Source organism: Hemiscyllium ocellatum, chromosome 10, assembly GCF_020745735.1.
Source record: "Hemiscyllium ocellatum isolate sHemOce1 chromosome 10, sHemOce1.pat.X.cur, whole genome shotgun sequence".
Taxonomy (NCBI): domain Eukaryota; kingdom Metazoa; phylum Chordata; class Chondrichthyes; order Orectolobiformes; family Hemiscylliidae; genus Hemiscyllium; species Hemiscyllium ocellatum.
Genome location: NC_083410.1, coordinates 107,441,538 through 107,456,320, shown reverse-complemented (window position 1 = coordinate 107,456,320; position 14,783 = coordinate 107,441,538). Strand labels below are relative to the sequence as shown.

The 14,783-nt window shown below is 41.7% G+C and overlaps 1 protein-coding gene across 1 annotated transcript in view; it reads right to left on the bottom strand.

Moving 5' to 3' along the window:
- sptlc3 (serine palmitoyltransferase, long chain base subunit 3) overlaps positions 1 to 14,783 on the bottom strand; it is a 107,098-nt gene that overhangs the window by 92,100 nt on the left and 215 nt on the right. Inside the window, exon 2 of the mRNA XM_060831168.1 lies at positions 12,616 to 12,807. Within this exon, the coding sequence (XP_060687151.1) occupies positions 12,616 to 12,807 (192 nt within the window). The remainder of the gene's footprint in view (positions 1 to 12,615; positions 12,808 to 14,783) is intronic.

Genomic DNA, 14,783 nt, shown 5'->3' with positions numbered 1-14,783 from the left:
AAATAAAAACTGAAAGAACTGCAGATACCATAAATCAGAAACAAAAACAGAAGTTGCAGGAAAAGCCTAGCAGGTCTGGCAGCGTCTGTGAAGAGAAACCAAAGTTAATGTTTTGGGTCCAGTGACCCTTCCTCAAAACTGAGTTCTGAAATTCTGACAAAGAGTACAAATGCCAGGTGATCAACATATATGATTGCTCTTCTAAGAGACGCTGCAGATTTGATAGGCCAAACAGTCTTTGCTTTCGTTGTATTATCCAATGATTTGGACCATCATGCCTACATTGGGTTTCAGAACAGCAATTAAGTTAATTCTATTCCCTCCTTCCTCACTGCTCTGTTTTTTTTCTCTTTGCCAGTAGTGCATTTATTCAATTCCTTCCTTTAGACCTTCTGCTCAAACTGCTTTGACTGCCCTCCAAGCAGCGTGCTCCCGACCAGAACAGCTTGATGCACAATATCTTTTCTCCCTTATATCACTATTTTGATACTAAAATTCTGCAATTCAGATTTAAAGTTGACCCAAACACACACTACATTCCATGCCTGCTGTGTTTTTTGTTTAACCAACAGGTGCCAGGATTGCATCCAGGTTTTCAAACAATGTTCTGTTTTGGTCATTAATTTATTTTCTTGGATACACCAAGAACTCCTAACTGCAGCTGCAAAACCAGCAGTGGAATCTTTACCGTTAAAAACAAGGTGACTTGGAAACAATCCCACCTTGTATTAGGTTTACAGTTTTGAAAGGGAGTTAACCAGTTTGACCACAGCCAAAGATATCACGAGATGCCTGAAACCCTGAAACAGAAACAGAAAACCCGTGGCAAATCAGGCAACCAGCTGAAGAGAGAAATGGGGCTGACAGTACAAACCTTTTGTTAAAACTGGAAAAAGTTTAAACGTGTCACATGTCTCTAGCTAAGTACAGAAGTAGGGGAAGAGAGGAGGAGAGCAAAGAATACGAGGGAAATTCTGTAACTGGGTGGAAAGCCGGACAGATCAAAAGGTTAAAGACATGATGCTTTGAGTCAAAGGAGAACAAAGAATAAGGGGCCAAAAGATACATAATAAAAGATGTCAGAAAACTGGGATTTTAACTTTCCAAACATCGACTGGGACTGCCAAAGTGTTAAAGATTTAGATAGAGAGGAATTTCTTAAGTGCGTACAAGACAATTTTCTGTTTCAGTATGTGGACGTACCTACTAGAGAAGGTGCAAAACTTGACCTACTCCTGGGAAATAAGGCAGGCAGGTGACTGAGGTATCAGTGGGGGAGCACTTTGGGGCCAGTGACCATAATTCTATTACGATTAAATTAGTGATGGAAAAGGATAGACCAGATCTAAAAGTTGAAGTTCTAAATTGGAGAAAGGCCAATTTTGACGGTATTAGGCAAGAACTTTCAAAAGCTGATTGGGGGCAGATGTTCACAGGTAAAGGGACGGCTGGAAAATGGGAAGCCTTCAGAAATGAGATAACAAGAATCCAGAGAAAGTATATTCCTATCAGGGCGAATGAGAAGGCTGGTAGGTATAGGGAATGCTGGATGACTAAAGAAATTGAGGGTTTGGTGAAGAAAAAGAAGGAAGCATATGTCAGGTATAGACAGGACAGATCGAGTGAATCCTTAGAAGAGTATAAAGGAAGCAGGAGTATACTTAAAAGGGAAATCAGGAGGGCAAAAAGGGGACGTGAGATAGCTTTGGCAAATAGAACTAAGGAGAATCCAAAGGATTTTTACAAATATATTAAGGACAAAAGGGTAACTAGGGAGAGAATAGGGCCCCTCAAAGATCAACAAGGCAGCCTTTGTGTGGAGCCACAGAAAATGGGGGAGATACTAAATGAGTATTTTGCATCAATATTTACTGTGGAAAAGGATATGGAAGATATAGACTGTAGGGAAACAGTTGGTGACATCTTGCAAAATGTCTAGATTTCGGAGGAGGAAGTGCTGGATGTCTTGAAATGGTTAAAGGTGGATAAATCCCCAGGACCTGATCAGGTGTACCCGAGAACTCTGTGGGAAGCTAGAGAAGTAATTGCTGGGCCTCTTGCTGAGATATTTGTATCATCGATAGTCACAGGTGAGGTGGCGGAAGACCGGAGGTTGGCAAATGTGGTGCCACGGTTTACGAAGGGCGGTTAAGACAAGCCAGGGAACTATAGACCGGTGAGCCTGACCTCAGTGGTGGGCAAGTTGTTGGAGGGAATCCTGAGGGACAGGATGTGCATGTATTTGGAAAGGCAAGGATTGATTAGGGATATCAACATGGCTTTATGCGTGGGAAATCATGTCTCACAAACTTGATTGAGTTTTTTTTGAAGAAGTAACAAAGATGATTGATGAGGGCAGAGCAGTAGATGTGATCTATATGGACTTCAGTAAGGCATTCGACAAGGTTCCCCTTGGGAGACAGATTAGCAAGGTTAGATCTTGGAATATAGCAACAACTAGCCATTTTGATACAGAACTGGCTCAAAGGTAGAAGCCAAGGTGGTGGTGGAGGGTTCTTTTTGAGACTGGAGGCCTGTGACCAGAGGAGTGCCACAAGGATAGGTGCTGGGTCCACTACTTTTTGTCATTTACATAAATGATTTGGATGCGAGCATAAGAGGTACAGTTTGCAGATGACACCAAAATTGGTGGTGTAGTGGACAGCAAAGAAGGTTTCTTCAGATTACAACAGGATCTGGACCAGATGGGCCAATGGGCTGAGAAGTGGCAGATGGAGTTTAATTCAGATAAATACGAGGTGCTGCATTTTGGGAAAGCAAATCTTAGCAGGACTTATACACTTAATGGTAAGGTCCTAGGGAGTGTTGCTGAACAAAGAGACCTTGTAGTGCAGGTTCATAGCTCGTTGAAAGTGGAGTCACAGGTAGATAGGATAATGAAGGCAGCGTTTGGTATGCTTTCCTTTATTGATCAGAGCATTGAGTACAGGAGTTGGGAGGTCATGATGCGGCTGTACAGGACATTGGTTAGGCCACTGTTGGAATATTGTGTGCAATTCTGGTCTCCTTCCTATCAAAGTTAAAAATCACACAACACCAGGTTATAGTCCAACAGGTTTAATTGGAAGCACACTAGCTTTCGGAGCGACGCTCCTTCATCAGGTGATTGTCCTGATCATGACAATCACCTGATGGAGCGTCGCTCCGAAAGCTAGTGTACTTCCAATTAGACCTGTTGGACTATAACCTGGTGTTGTGAGATTTTTAACTTTATTATCCCCAGTCCAACACCGACATCTCCAAATCATGACTCCTATCAGAAAGATGTGAAACTTGAAAGGGTTCAGAGAAGATTTAGAAGGATGTTGCCAGGGTTGGAGGATTTGAGCTGTAGGGAGAGGCTGAACAGGCTGGGGCTGTTTTCCCTGGAGCATGGGAAGCTGAGGGGTGACCTTATAGAGGTTTACAAAATTATGAGGGGCATGGAAAGGATAAAGGACAAAGGACAAAGTCTTTTCCCTGGGGTTGGGGAGTCTAGAACTAGAGGGCATAGGTTTAGGACGAGAGGGGAAAGATATAAAAGAGACCTAAGGGGCAACTTTTTCACGCAGAGGGTGGTACGTGCATGGAAAGAGCTGCCAGAGGATGTGGAGGAGGCTGGTACAATTGCAACATTTAAGAGGCATTTGGAAGGGTTTGGAGGGATATGGGCCAGGTGCTCGCAGGTAGGACGAGATTGGGTTGGGATATCTGGTCGGCATGGATAGGTTGGACCGAAACGTCTGTTTCCATGATGTACGTCTCTGACTCTAATTGTGATCTCCTTGATATAGGCTGGAGTCACCCCTGCCCCACCACCGGACTGATGAAGGCTGAGGGGTGGAATTGCACAGGTCTATAAAATCATGAGGGACATGAATAGGGTGAATAGCCAAGGTCTTTCTCCCCAGGATAGGGGTATCCAAAGCCAGTCAGCATACAGTCACACGCACATGCATCCTCTCAGAGACTTAGACCACTCTACACTCACGCGCACACATATACACATTCTCTCACAGACGCTCACAACCCCCTACACCCCAGACATACACTCCCACATGCATCCCTTCACAGATTTAAGATACTCTACACTCACATCACACACATGTACACTCTCTCAACCCCACAACCCCAGACAGACACACACACAGACAGACACAAAGACCCACATGCACACATATACATATTTTGTGGGGTGAATTTGTACTTGCAGAGTTAGATTGTACTTTGCTCAAAAACTGCATGAATTTGTGTAAGACTCTTATCTCACTTTTTAGATTAGAATCAGTCTAAACATTATAGCACAGACAGAGAATACAGGGGGCTAACACCTTCAACGTATTGTCTCGCTAACACCAATTGTTACAGTTAACCTGAGAATGCAACTTTTAAAAAACGTTTTGTGACTTACACATGAAAGAAGTGAAACTATCATGGTATGAGAACAGATGAAAGACTCAACAGACAATCAGGGTATTTTTCAATGTATAATTTCAGTTACATCACACTAAACTTTTGCTATAAATTCTGTGTCATACAATTGTGTCCTCCACAACCACCTGATGAATGAGCGGTGCTCCGAAAGTTAGTGTGCTTCCAATTAAACCTGTTGGACTATAACCTGGTGTTGTGTGATTTTTAACTTAAAGGTGAGAAGAAAAGTATTTAAAAGGGACCTGAGGGGCAACCTTTTCATGCAGAGGGTGGTGTGTGAATGGAACGAGCTGCCAAAGGATGTGGTTGAGGCAAATACGAACACTTAAAAGGTATCTGGATGGGTAGGTGATTAGGAAAGGTTTAGAGGGATTAAGGCCGAATGCTAGCAAATGGGACAAGATCAGTTTAGTCAGCATGGACGAGTTAGACTGAAGGGTCTATTTCCAGCTGTATGACTCTATGGCTTTGCACCAACTTCTCTTTTTGCCCTTTAATCACTCCTGTCCACTACTTCCCACTTAATTCAAACCTATTATATTACCAACTGGTGGTCTCTGAGACACATTGGACAGATTCTGGCCTTAGCCAGAAACTTCGAATTCAAGGACCTGATAGCCAAGTATGGTGTGCTAGTGACATGGCCAAACAGGGTGAGTGTCAACTTGCAAACCCTTCCAACACATGTCATTTGTAGCTGCTAAGAGTGGGCAAGACTGGTCAGCCATGTTAAGGAAAGAACATTGGAACCTCTACCTTATTATGACCCATAGCTCCAGATTACTACAACATACAGGTAAAAGAGCACATCACCACTGTAACTAGGTCTCCTGAAAGAAAAGGCAGCAAATGGCATTGAGGATGATCAGATCACCCTTGATCTCACCTGAATGGCAGAGCAAACTCACTGGGTTGAATGGTCTACTTCTGCTTTTACATCTTATAAACTGTAGCATACCCTCATATTATGTTCTGATGTTCTGATTAAAGGTCATTGAGCTAAAAAGTTAATTCTGTTTCACTCTCTCCACTGTGCTGCACAATCTGAGTATTTCTAACATGTTCGAGGGTTGAATACTTTCATACTGAAAAGGCTTGTTGAACCTGTATCTGTTCATTCAAAGTTAGAGTCTGTACTTTGGTGTCACTCTGACGCTGCAAGTGGGGGTGGATAAGCAAAGTATTTAACTACAGGAGATATCGGATTAAAGGCTAATTACATATGCCAGTCTTGCATTCCTTGGAATATAAAATGATAAGGAGCAAATGTATGGGGTTTATCCACAGCTTTTAAAAGAATTGATAGGATTAACAAAGAGTCACATTTTCTGCTGGTAGAGGTTTTAAGGGAATATAATTTTAAAATCAGAGGCAGCTCCAAAAGGACACAAGTTAGGAAATACTTCAAGCAAAGAAACATGGATCTATCCTGTACAAAAATCAGTAGATGCTAACTCAATTAACATTTTCAAAACCAAGGTCAATACAATTTCACTGGATAAGGCTATAAAGGAAGATGCTACTAAAGCAGGTGGCTAGAGCACACTCTGACTGAATATTGCAACCAGTTAGGAGGCTGAATGGCCACCTCCTATTTCCATCACAGGGGATTCCGATGCTGTTCTCACCCAAAGCTGACACCTGCCACGTTTCCTCTCCAGCAGAGGAATCTCGTATCATATCTCATCACCTCGTCATATCTCTTCCACCTCCATGCCCCTGCCAAGCAGACGTCCTATTTACGAGACAATAGTATGTTCAAGACATCTCCAGACTTGACTGTCTGGGCAAACAAAAACAGTAATGAGGGTTTCAGCAGCAGATGCCATCTAGTTGTTCAAGGGCAGAAGATGCATTGGAACACCACCACCTGCAAATTCCCCTTTAAGCCACACATCATCCTGACTTGGGAAAACAGCAACATCCCTTTATTGTCATTGAGTAAAAATCCCAAAACTCCCTTCCAAGCAGCACTGTGTATGCACCCACACCCCACAGCAATTCAAGGAGGCCATTTACCAACATCTCCCCCAGGAGCAATTAGGAATGGACAAAAGACGCTGACCGAACCAGCAATACCCATATGTTGTGAATGAATTTTAAAAAAAGTTGAGGTGGGATGGAGTCAGGCAAAGTTACAGAGGGTGAGGTATGGGTTCTTTGGCCTCACTGAAACGAAACTCTGCGAAATAAGAATAATGTCTGGGTATTCCTGGGCAACGCACTGAGAAAGAACATATGAATTTGGAGCCATTGCAATCCCAAAAGTTGTCTTTATGTAAACTTTTGAAGACGGAGTGACCAAGACAACTGAGATGGGTTAAAGAGGTGTGGTCGAGGTAGTGTGAATCTGAGAGGACAATGATGAGAATTGGATGAGGTGTAAAATAACAATCTGGAATCATAGAATGAATTTGCAGTGTGTCTACATATGCATGCATGCAAGCCTGTATGCATATGTGGATTTGCCTACGTGCTCAAGTGTGCATATGACTGCCCCTTCCGCCTGCCCTCTTCACTGCCTTTAGCACTGTTTGAATCAAGCAGTGATACAGTTTGAAACCACAGTAATTAAAATCTCTCACACGCCTACTTTGCATCTCTACCTGTTCCTTCAGCAATGCAGTATTAGCGTGGGTTTATGGAATGCAGTCAAGAAATTCAATACTGCATGCCAAAAATAAGTTGGCACATAACATGCTTTCTAGAGATTTAACCAGCAGTCCATTTGACACAATACCTGGTGTTGAAGAGAGGGTGCAAAGAGCCTTTCTTCCAGATTTAAAAAAATTCTTTCGCCAGCATTGTGAACAAGACCAGTACTTATCCTTGAGAGACCAGCCAAGAGTCAACCACTTTGCTGTGGCTCTTGAGTATTATGCAAGGAAGACAAGGTAAGGATGACAGATTTCCTTCCCTAAAGGACATCAGTGAATGAGATGGAGTTTAAACAAGATATTTCTGAAACTAGCTTTCAATTCCAGATTTATTAACTGGACTAAAATTCCACCAGTTGGTACGATTTGAATCTTTGTCCAAAGTATTAGCCTTTACCTTTGGTTTGCTGGATAGTGATATTACCATTAAATCACCATCTCCACTTACATCTTTCAACATGAGAGTTTAATGCAATAGGGTGTTCAACAGAATCAATGCTCAACGCAATGCTGGAGGCAATTCAGCCCATCAGACCAGTGGTAGCTATTTGAAGGTGCTATCCAAATAATTTCACTCACCATAGCCCCAAAAACCCCCGAAGTGAATTTATCCAATTTGCTTTTGAAAGTCCTTACTGAATCAGTTTCCACCACACTTTCAGACAGTGCAGTCCAGACCATCATAATTGCATTTGAGAGTGAGACTTCTCCCTTCTGGGTCTTTTGGCAACTACCCTTAACAAATGCATTTCACATATATATGGAAGACATATACAGAAATAAAACTATTAATATGGTCAGAAGCACTGTCCTGAGGAAAATAGTTTCTGTATAAACTTTCAGCCATTTGAAAGAGACAGGATATCTGGCCTGCATCAGGTGCTGGGGAGGAGGGTGCAACTGTCACAAACTGGAAAGTCAACATTCCTGCCTTGCTCACAGATTTGCTCATCATAGCAAGATTGAAACAAGGAGGAAAATCTTATATCCAAGAAAGACACTCTAAATACAACAGTCTTCCTGTGTTCCACTCTCCGTCAATTTGAGGTCATCTGAAATTCTGTTGTCAGGGTACTTAATTGCATTCGCCCAGTCTCCCAAGTTTGCTGACTTTCATTGTAGTACTGCTTAATCAAACGTCAATGTTATAATTCTCATCCTTTCAAATCTCTCCACAGCCTTACTGATCACTACCTGCTCCCAATCTTGCAAACCTCATATCTGCACCCCTTTCAGGTTTCTCATATATGCTCAATTTTAATTGCTCCATCACTGGCAGCTGTGCACGAATTCTCTCTTGATACCTCTTCACTGTGCATCCGCATCCCCCGCCCCCCACCCCTCTCTTCCTCCTTTAAGGCCCTTGATCCTTAAAACCCCTGATCAAATTTCAGGTTATTGGCCCTGACATCTCAAGACTCAGAATCAAATTCTGTTCGATAACACTGCTATGAAACACCTTGGAGATATTATATAATGCTGAAGGGGACATGCAAATGCAAGCTTTTGTTGGAGGACTCTGCAGCCACAATTGATGTCTTCATCCAAGCAGCAACTAGTTTTGTTCAGTGCAAGAAATCACTTCTGACGTTTGCCAGAATATTTCTGATCTAAATGTGTTGTCGGGGTCACCTTGAAGCGCTCTTGGCGACAGTTTGGAATTGCTGAGCAAGGATCAGACAATTTCCCTGGTCCAACTGCCATTCTGCATTCTGAAATTGTTGGCTGCCCAGAATCTCTGTTATTAGAGAGAAGCCTGAAACTTTACCAAATGGACAATGTCAGGCAGTCTTACATTCCCTTGCACTGCACTGTGGCACTTCAATTTAAAGTATTCAAAGAATGAATGCAGTCTCTTATAACAGTCACTCCATGGTAAATTACACAGAATTTATCTAGGAAAGGACAGTCCTTCCAGACTGAGGATGTCAGCAGCATTAATCATTCAACCTTATTCTTCTAGAACTGAGTAGTTTTCTAGATGATGGTTAGGCCACTTTTGGAATATTGTGCGCAATTCTGGTCTCCCTCCTATAGGAAGAATGCTGTGAAACTTGAAAGGATTCAGAAAAGATTCACAAGAATGTTGCCAGGATTGGAGGATTTGACTTATAGGGAGAGACTGAATAGGCTGGGGTTGTTTTCCCTGGAGCATCAGAAGCTGAGGGGTAACCTTATAGAGGTTTATAAAATAATGAGGAGCATGGATATCGAAAATAGACAAGGTCTTTTCCCTGGGATGGGGAAGTCCAAAACTAGAGGGCATAGGTTTACGGTGAGAGGGTCAAATTTAAAAGGGACCTAAGGGGCAACTTTTTCACACAGAGGGTGGTACGTGCATGGAATGAGCTGCCAGTGGTGGAGGCTGCTACAACAATTAAATTACAACTTTTAAAAGGCATCTGGATGGGTACATGAATAGGAAGTGTTCAGAGAGATAAAAGTCCAAATGCTGGACAGGATGGACAAGTTGGACCGAAGGGTCTGCTTCCACGCTGTACATCTCTATGACTATTTCAGAGGGTAGTTAAGATTCAACCACATTTCTGAGGATCTGGAGCCACATATAGCCAGATTAGATTAGGGTAGCAGATTTAATTCCCTCAAGGACGTTAATGAACAAGATGGATTTTTACAACAATTGAAGATAGTTCTGTGGTGACCATCCCTGAAAATAATTTTCAAGTCCAGGTGTATGAACTGAATTTAAATTTGATCAGCTGCCATGGTAGGATTTGAACCGGGAGTCCCCAGAGCAGTAGTCTGGTCCTCTTAACGTCACATTAGCGCTCCCCCATATGAAAGGCTTTAATTACAGGAGACACAGCAGAGGAAACCTATGTGAGATAAAGGATGGAACCTAGAGTACAAAGTGTTGATTTGCACAAAGGAGTCAATAAGTACACAAGTAAGTCACAGTTGTTTCCAAAAGCCAAACACCAATATAATGATAGCACCCATTAGGTCCAACACTACCAATCTGCAACACCATGAACTGAGGAATAAACCTGAAAAACAAAAGGCTTGCATTTATATACAACCTTTTATGACAAGATGTCTGATTATTGTTTTCATGTAGGAAATGCAGCAAGCTCCAAACAAACAGCAAAATGATATGATCAAAGAGTCTGCTTTTATGACGTCGAGTGAAGGATAAATATTGGCCTAAGCTTTGGGGAGAACTCCTATGCTCTTCTTCAAAATTAGCTTAATTGCATTTTTTTCTGTCTAAGAGGACAGACAGAGCCATGGTTTAATGTTTCATTCAGATGACAGCAACTCCGATATTGCATCATCCCTCTCAGTATAGAGTGCAAGCCTTGATTTTTGCGCTCAGATTCTGGAATGGGACATGAACCCACAATCATCTGACTGAAGAAGAGATACATCTACCAAATAAGCCACAGGTGATGGATCTGGAGACTATCTGTGGCTACCTCTGGACCAAAAGCACCCAGTTTTCAAGCCCATTTGCTCCAAAAGGTGTGAGACATTTAAATCAACCTGTTCAGAAATAAGTGAAAATAATTGAGAAAATTGTAGTTAAGACAATATCATTGACTACCCTATTTGACCAAACATACTGCTTGCAAAATGTTTTCATGCTGCACACATGAAATTACATTCTAACCACTGGTACTGGTGTGCCAGCTCTAACTTTCTCATAGGTTTGTTCCATCCATCTGAAGAGATCTTGACTATGCAGTAATTTTGGAGAAATTTTAAACTCTTGTCAATACCACTTCTAAGTTGCCTTACAAGCCACATCCTTCACCATTATTGGTCCAAACTTCTGAAAACTCAATCCTAATAGCACTGTGTGGGTGTACCTACACCCCCATACATCACCAGTATCTTCTCAAGAGCAATTAGGAATAGGCAATAACTGCCCACATGCCATGAACCAATAAATGGAAACATTCTATTCCAGGCCACACTCCAGATCCTCTCAAGTGGCATTTGATTGGACTCATTACATTACCAGATGGGTCATTCTAGCCAGGGGAGGCTGAAACAGTAAAGAAGCCACCGTGTTTCATCCCCATTATGGGGCGATAAACAGGCAACTTTAAAGTATGAGTGTGCAGTGCATACAGACACTCATGGCTTCCCAGCAGCTTTGGTTTGGTGAAGAGGCTGTTATTAAGCTTAGGATCCAGTCACAATAACCACTGGCCATCTCATTTCACTGTCCTGATGATATTGCTGCCTTCCTTAATTCTCCAACCCTCTCCAGACAGGAGAATGGTAAACTAGACATAATCCAAATTGATCAAGATCTCAGATGTTATGTAATAATTGGGAGGAAGATGGAGATTAAGCCGATGGGTTGAGAGCTGTCAGATAATTCAAAGGGAGTGCAAGGCTTGAGCAGATTCCTTGTGTTCAGAGGACCAATCTTTGTCTAAATATTAGCAAGGCATTCAGCACAGAAACAGACCTTTCAACCCAACTCATCCATGCCAACCAGGTTTCCTAAACTGAACTAGCCCCATTTGCCTGCATTTGGCCCATATCCCTCTAAACCACTGCTATTCATATACCGGTCCAAAATGTCTTTTAAATGTTATAATTTTACTAACCACTACCACTTCCTCTGGCAGCTTGGTTCATATTTGAAGCACCATCTGTGCAAAAAAGTTGCTCCTCGGGCTTCTTAAATCTTTCCCCTCACCTTAAAACTATGCCCTCTAGTTTTGTGCTCCTCTACCTTTGCAAAAAGACCATCGCTATCCACCTTATCTATGCCCCTCATGATTTTGTAAACCTTTAAAAGGACACCTCTCAGCTCCTCCGCTCCAGCGAAAAAAAGCCCTAGCCTATCTATCCTCTCCTTATAAACTCAAATACTGCAATCTCAGTAACATCCTTGTAAATCTTTAGTGCAACCTTTCCAGTTTAATAACATCCCTCCAATAACAGGGTGACCAGATTATACACAGTACTCCAAATGTGGCCTTACCAAGGTCTTTCACAGTCCTAACATGATGTGCCAACTCCTGAGAATAGATGAGTCAAACTAAGAGTTCAACTTATTATCTTAAATGTTCGTTAATGGCACTGCAGGCTGTGTGAAAACCACTGACAAAGTAAATGCACAAAAAACCTTCCACAATCTCTAATATAGAAACGCACATTTCCTTCTGGTTAAGGTGGTCCTGGCTGAATATCCCCCAAACACTGTACCTGGGTTCATCACTAAATATAGTCCATTGCTAAAGCCTAAATGAAGTGCAGCTCCTCTAGGCTTTGCCACATCAATCATTACTTTCAGCAAAAGACAGTTTAGAGGACAAGATAAATAACAAATGGAAGTTCAGAGAATGTAAACATAACAAGGCAACATTGCCAAGCACATTTAGAAATGTCTTCCAATTAAACCTGTTGAACTATAACCTGGGTTGTGTGATTTTAACTTTGTACACCCCAGTCCAACACCAACATTTCCAAATCATTTAGAAATATGTTTGCCATTGCAGTACATGTTTAAGTTCAACTTGCCAGAAGAATATGATGATCATACCTTTTGTTCTTTCCTCTCCTGAGCTGCATGACATTTCTCAAGACCACAGGAGCGCAGAAGGTCTCTTAAATAGCCAAACAAGGTTACAATTCCATAGCCCATGTAAGTGAGGACAGGAACATACATTGGAGGCTGCTCAAAAGATTCCGAAAAAGTCTTCTTATAGTGTTCTGTCTTGGGCTTGCCATTTTGCTGTGGGGAAAGAACAGTTGTCACTGCTGGTTTAGAACTCCATGCATTCATTTACCATATCATGAGGCATCAACTACAGGGCTGTGATGACTAGCTTAAACATATAAGTCTCCTCTCATTTCTATCTGCTCAATGTTTTAGCTTACTGTAAAATCATGATCAAAGTCACACAACTTTAAGAACACTAAATAATTCTTTTAATAGTACTGCAGAAGATGCAATGAAGATTTATTCAATAACATCAGAACTGAGAGGCTACACTGATCAGGAAAGACTGAACAGGTGCAGCAACTCAATTTTTATTTAAAAAGGACTAAGAGGGGTAAAATTGAGGTCTTTAAGATAATGAAGATGTTTGAGATGGTAAGGAGAGGCATGTTTCTGTTTGTTGAGGGAGGTCACCCTTAGGAATGACTGTCACAAATAAATCTGGCTGAGATTTCAGGAAAGAATCTTTTTAACTAGAGAATGAGGAGAATGTGAAACTCACTACCTCACAATGCGGTTGAGGCCAATAGCCTAGATACATTTAAAGAGAAGCTTGGTAAACACAAGGGAGAAGTAGGAGAACGTTTGTGTACAGTATAGACTGAGGGGAGGTTTGCATGAAACAGTACAGGTGTGGAGTACATAGGCTGAATGTCTTCTTTCTGTACTGTTATATTTTGTAGCACAGAAGGGAGTGAAGCATCCAGGTGTTTCTCATTTCTCTCCACTCTTTTTTAAGTTTCCACAGATAATGTTAAATGGTTGTGTGCAAAGTTTTCCTAGACCTGTCTTTGCTGTGTCCAATCTGGATCCAAACCAGTTAGAGACAGAAACCAAGACTCTTGACTTCATGCATAGAGTTTATTGACCACACATTCTTAAAAGGTACCAGTTCCTCCCCTTTCCCAGTGTTACAGGTGCTCCCTATACATAGAGTGCTCAGACAATTAATAGACACCACCAGTTTCTTCTCAATCTTAAATCAAGACATTAACAAACTGAACAGTATGATTTAACAGATAGTAATATGCTGCTTCTGTACAAACTGCTTGGTGAGTATGAGAATCCAAGTAAAAATTATCAAAGGTGCAAATTGGTGGTGTTCTTATCTCTGCTCTAAGATCTAGGTTCAAGTCCCCTGCTTCGGATGTGTCATAATATATGAGAGTGTAATAGTGATAATGTCACCAGATCAGTGATAATGGTCACAGGTTCACATCTCACAATAACTGCTGGTAGTATTTTGGAAGTATTGGCACAATGGTGGTGCCCCTACACCTGGACCAGAAGTCTGGGTTCAAGTCCTACCAGCCCTGCAACTTCTCATAACATGCCCCAATGAAGATTCACATGGCAAAATTCCTTCCCTTTAGCTGATTTTTATTGAGTTCCTCTGGCTGGACAACTTTCCAAGACACAATCCTCTCTATTTTTAATCAAGATATGAATTTTAATTCCTCCCCCCCCACCACCCCAGTCAATGTCTTTTTTTTTGAATACCTACCTCTTTGGCCAGGATTTTGGTTGGCTTTCCAAGTAAGTCCTTACACGTTTCATCACCAAAGGTTTATTAAAGTTCCTATGAAACAGCCCAGGACATTTTACACATTGGAATTGCTATATAAAAGTTGCTCCTGTCCCCTCTAACTCCACTTTGATTTAGCCTCCTCCCTCTCTTCCTAACTTTCCCTCACTTTTGATGTTGCTGTGCTGCCCCTGATAGGCGTTGAATATAACCTGATCACTTAGTTAGGGAGGATAAAAAATGTTCAGTGGTGTGTAAAAGCATCCGCGTAAAAAAAGAAAGTTGTTGTCCTCATGAAATTAGTGTACTCAGCGCAAATCTAGGATCTTTGAGAATTCTACCTCCCAGGTCAGAGAGCTTCCAACATTATTTCTAAATTTCATAACGCAACAATTATTCTTCCTAACAGAAATTGCTGGAAAAGCTCGCAGGTCTGACAGAGTCTGTAGAGGGAAATCAGAGT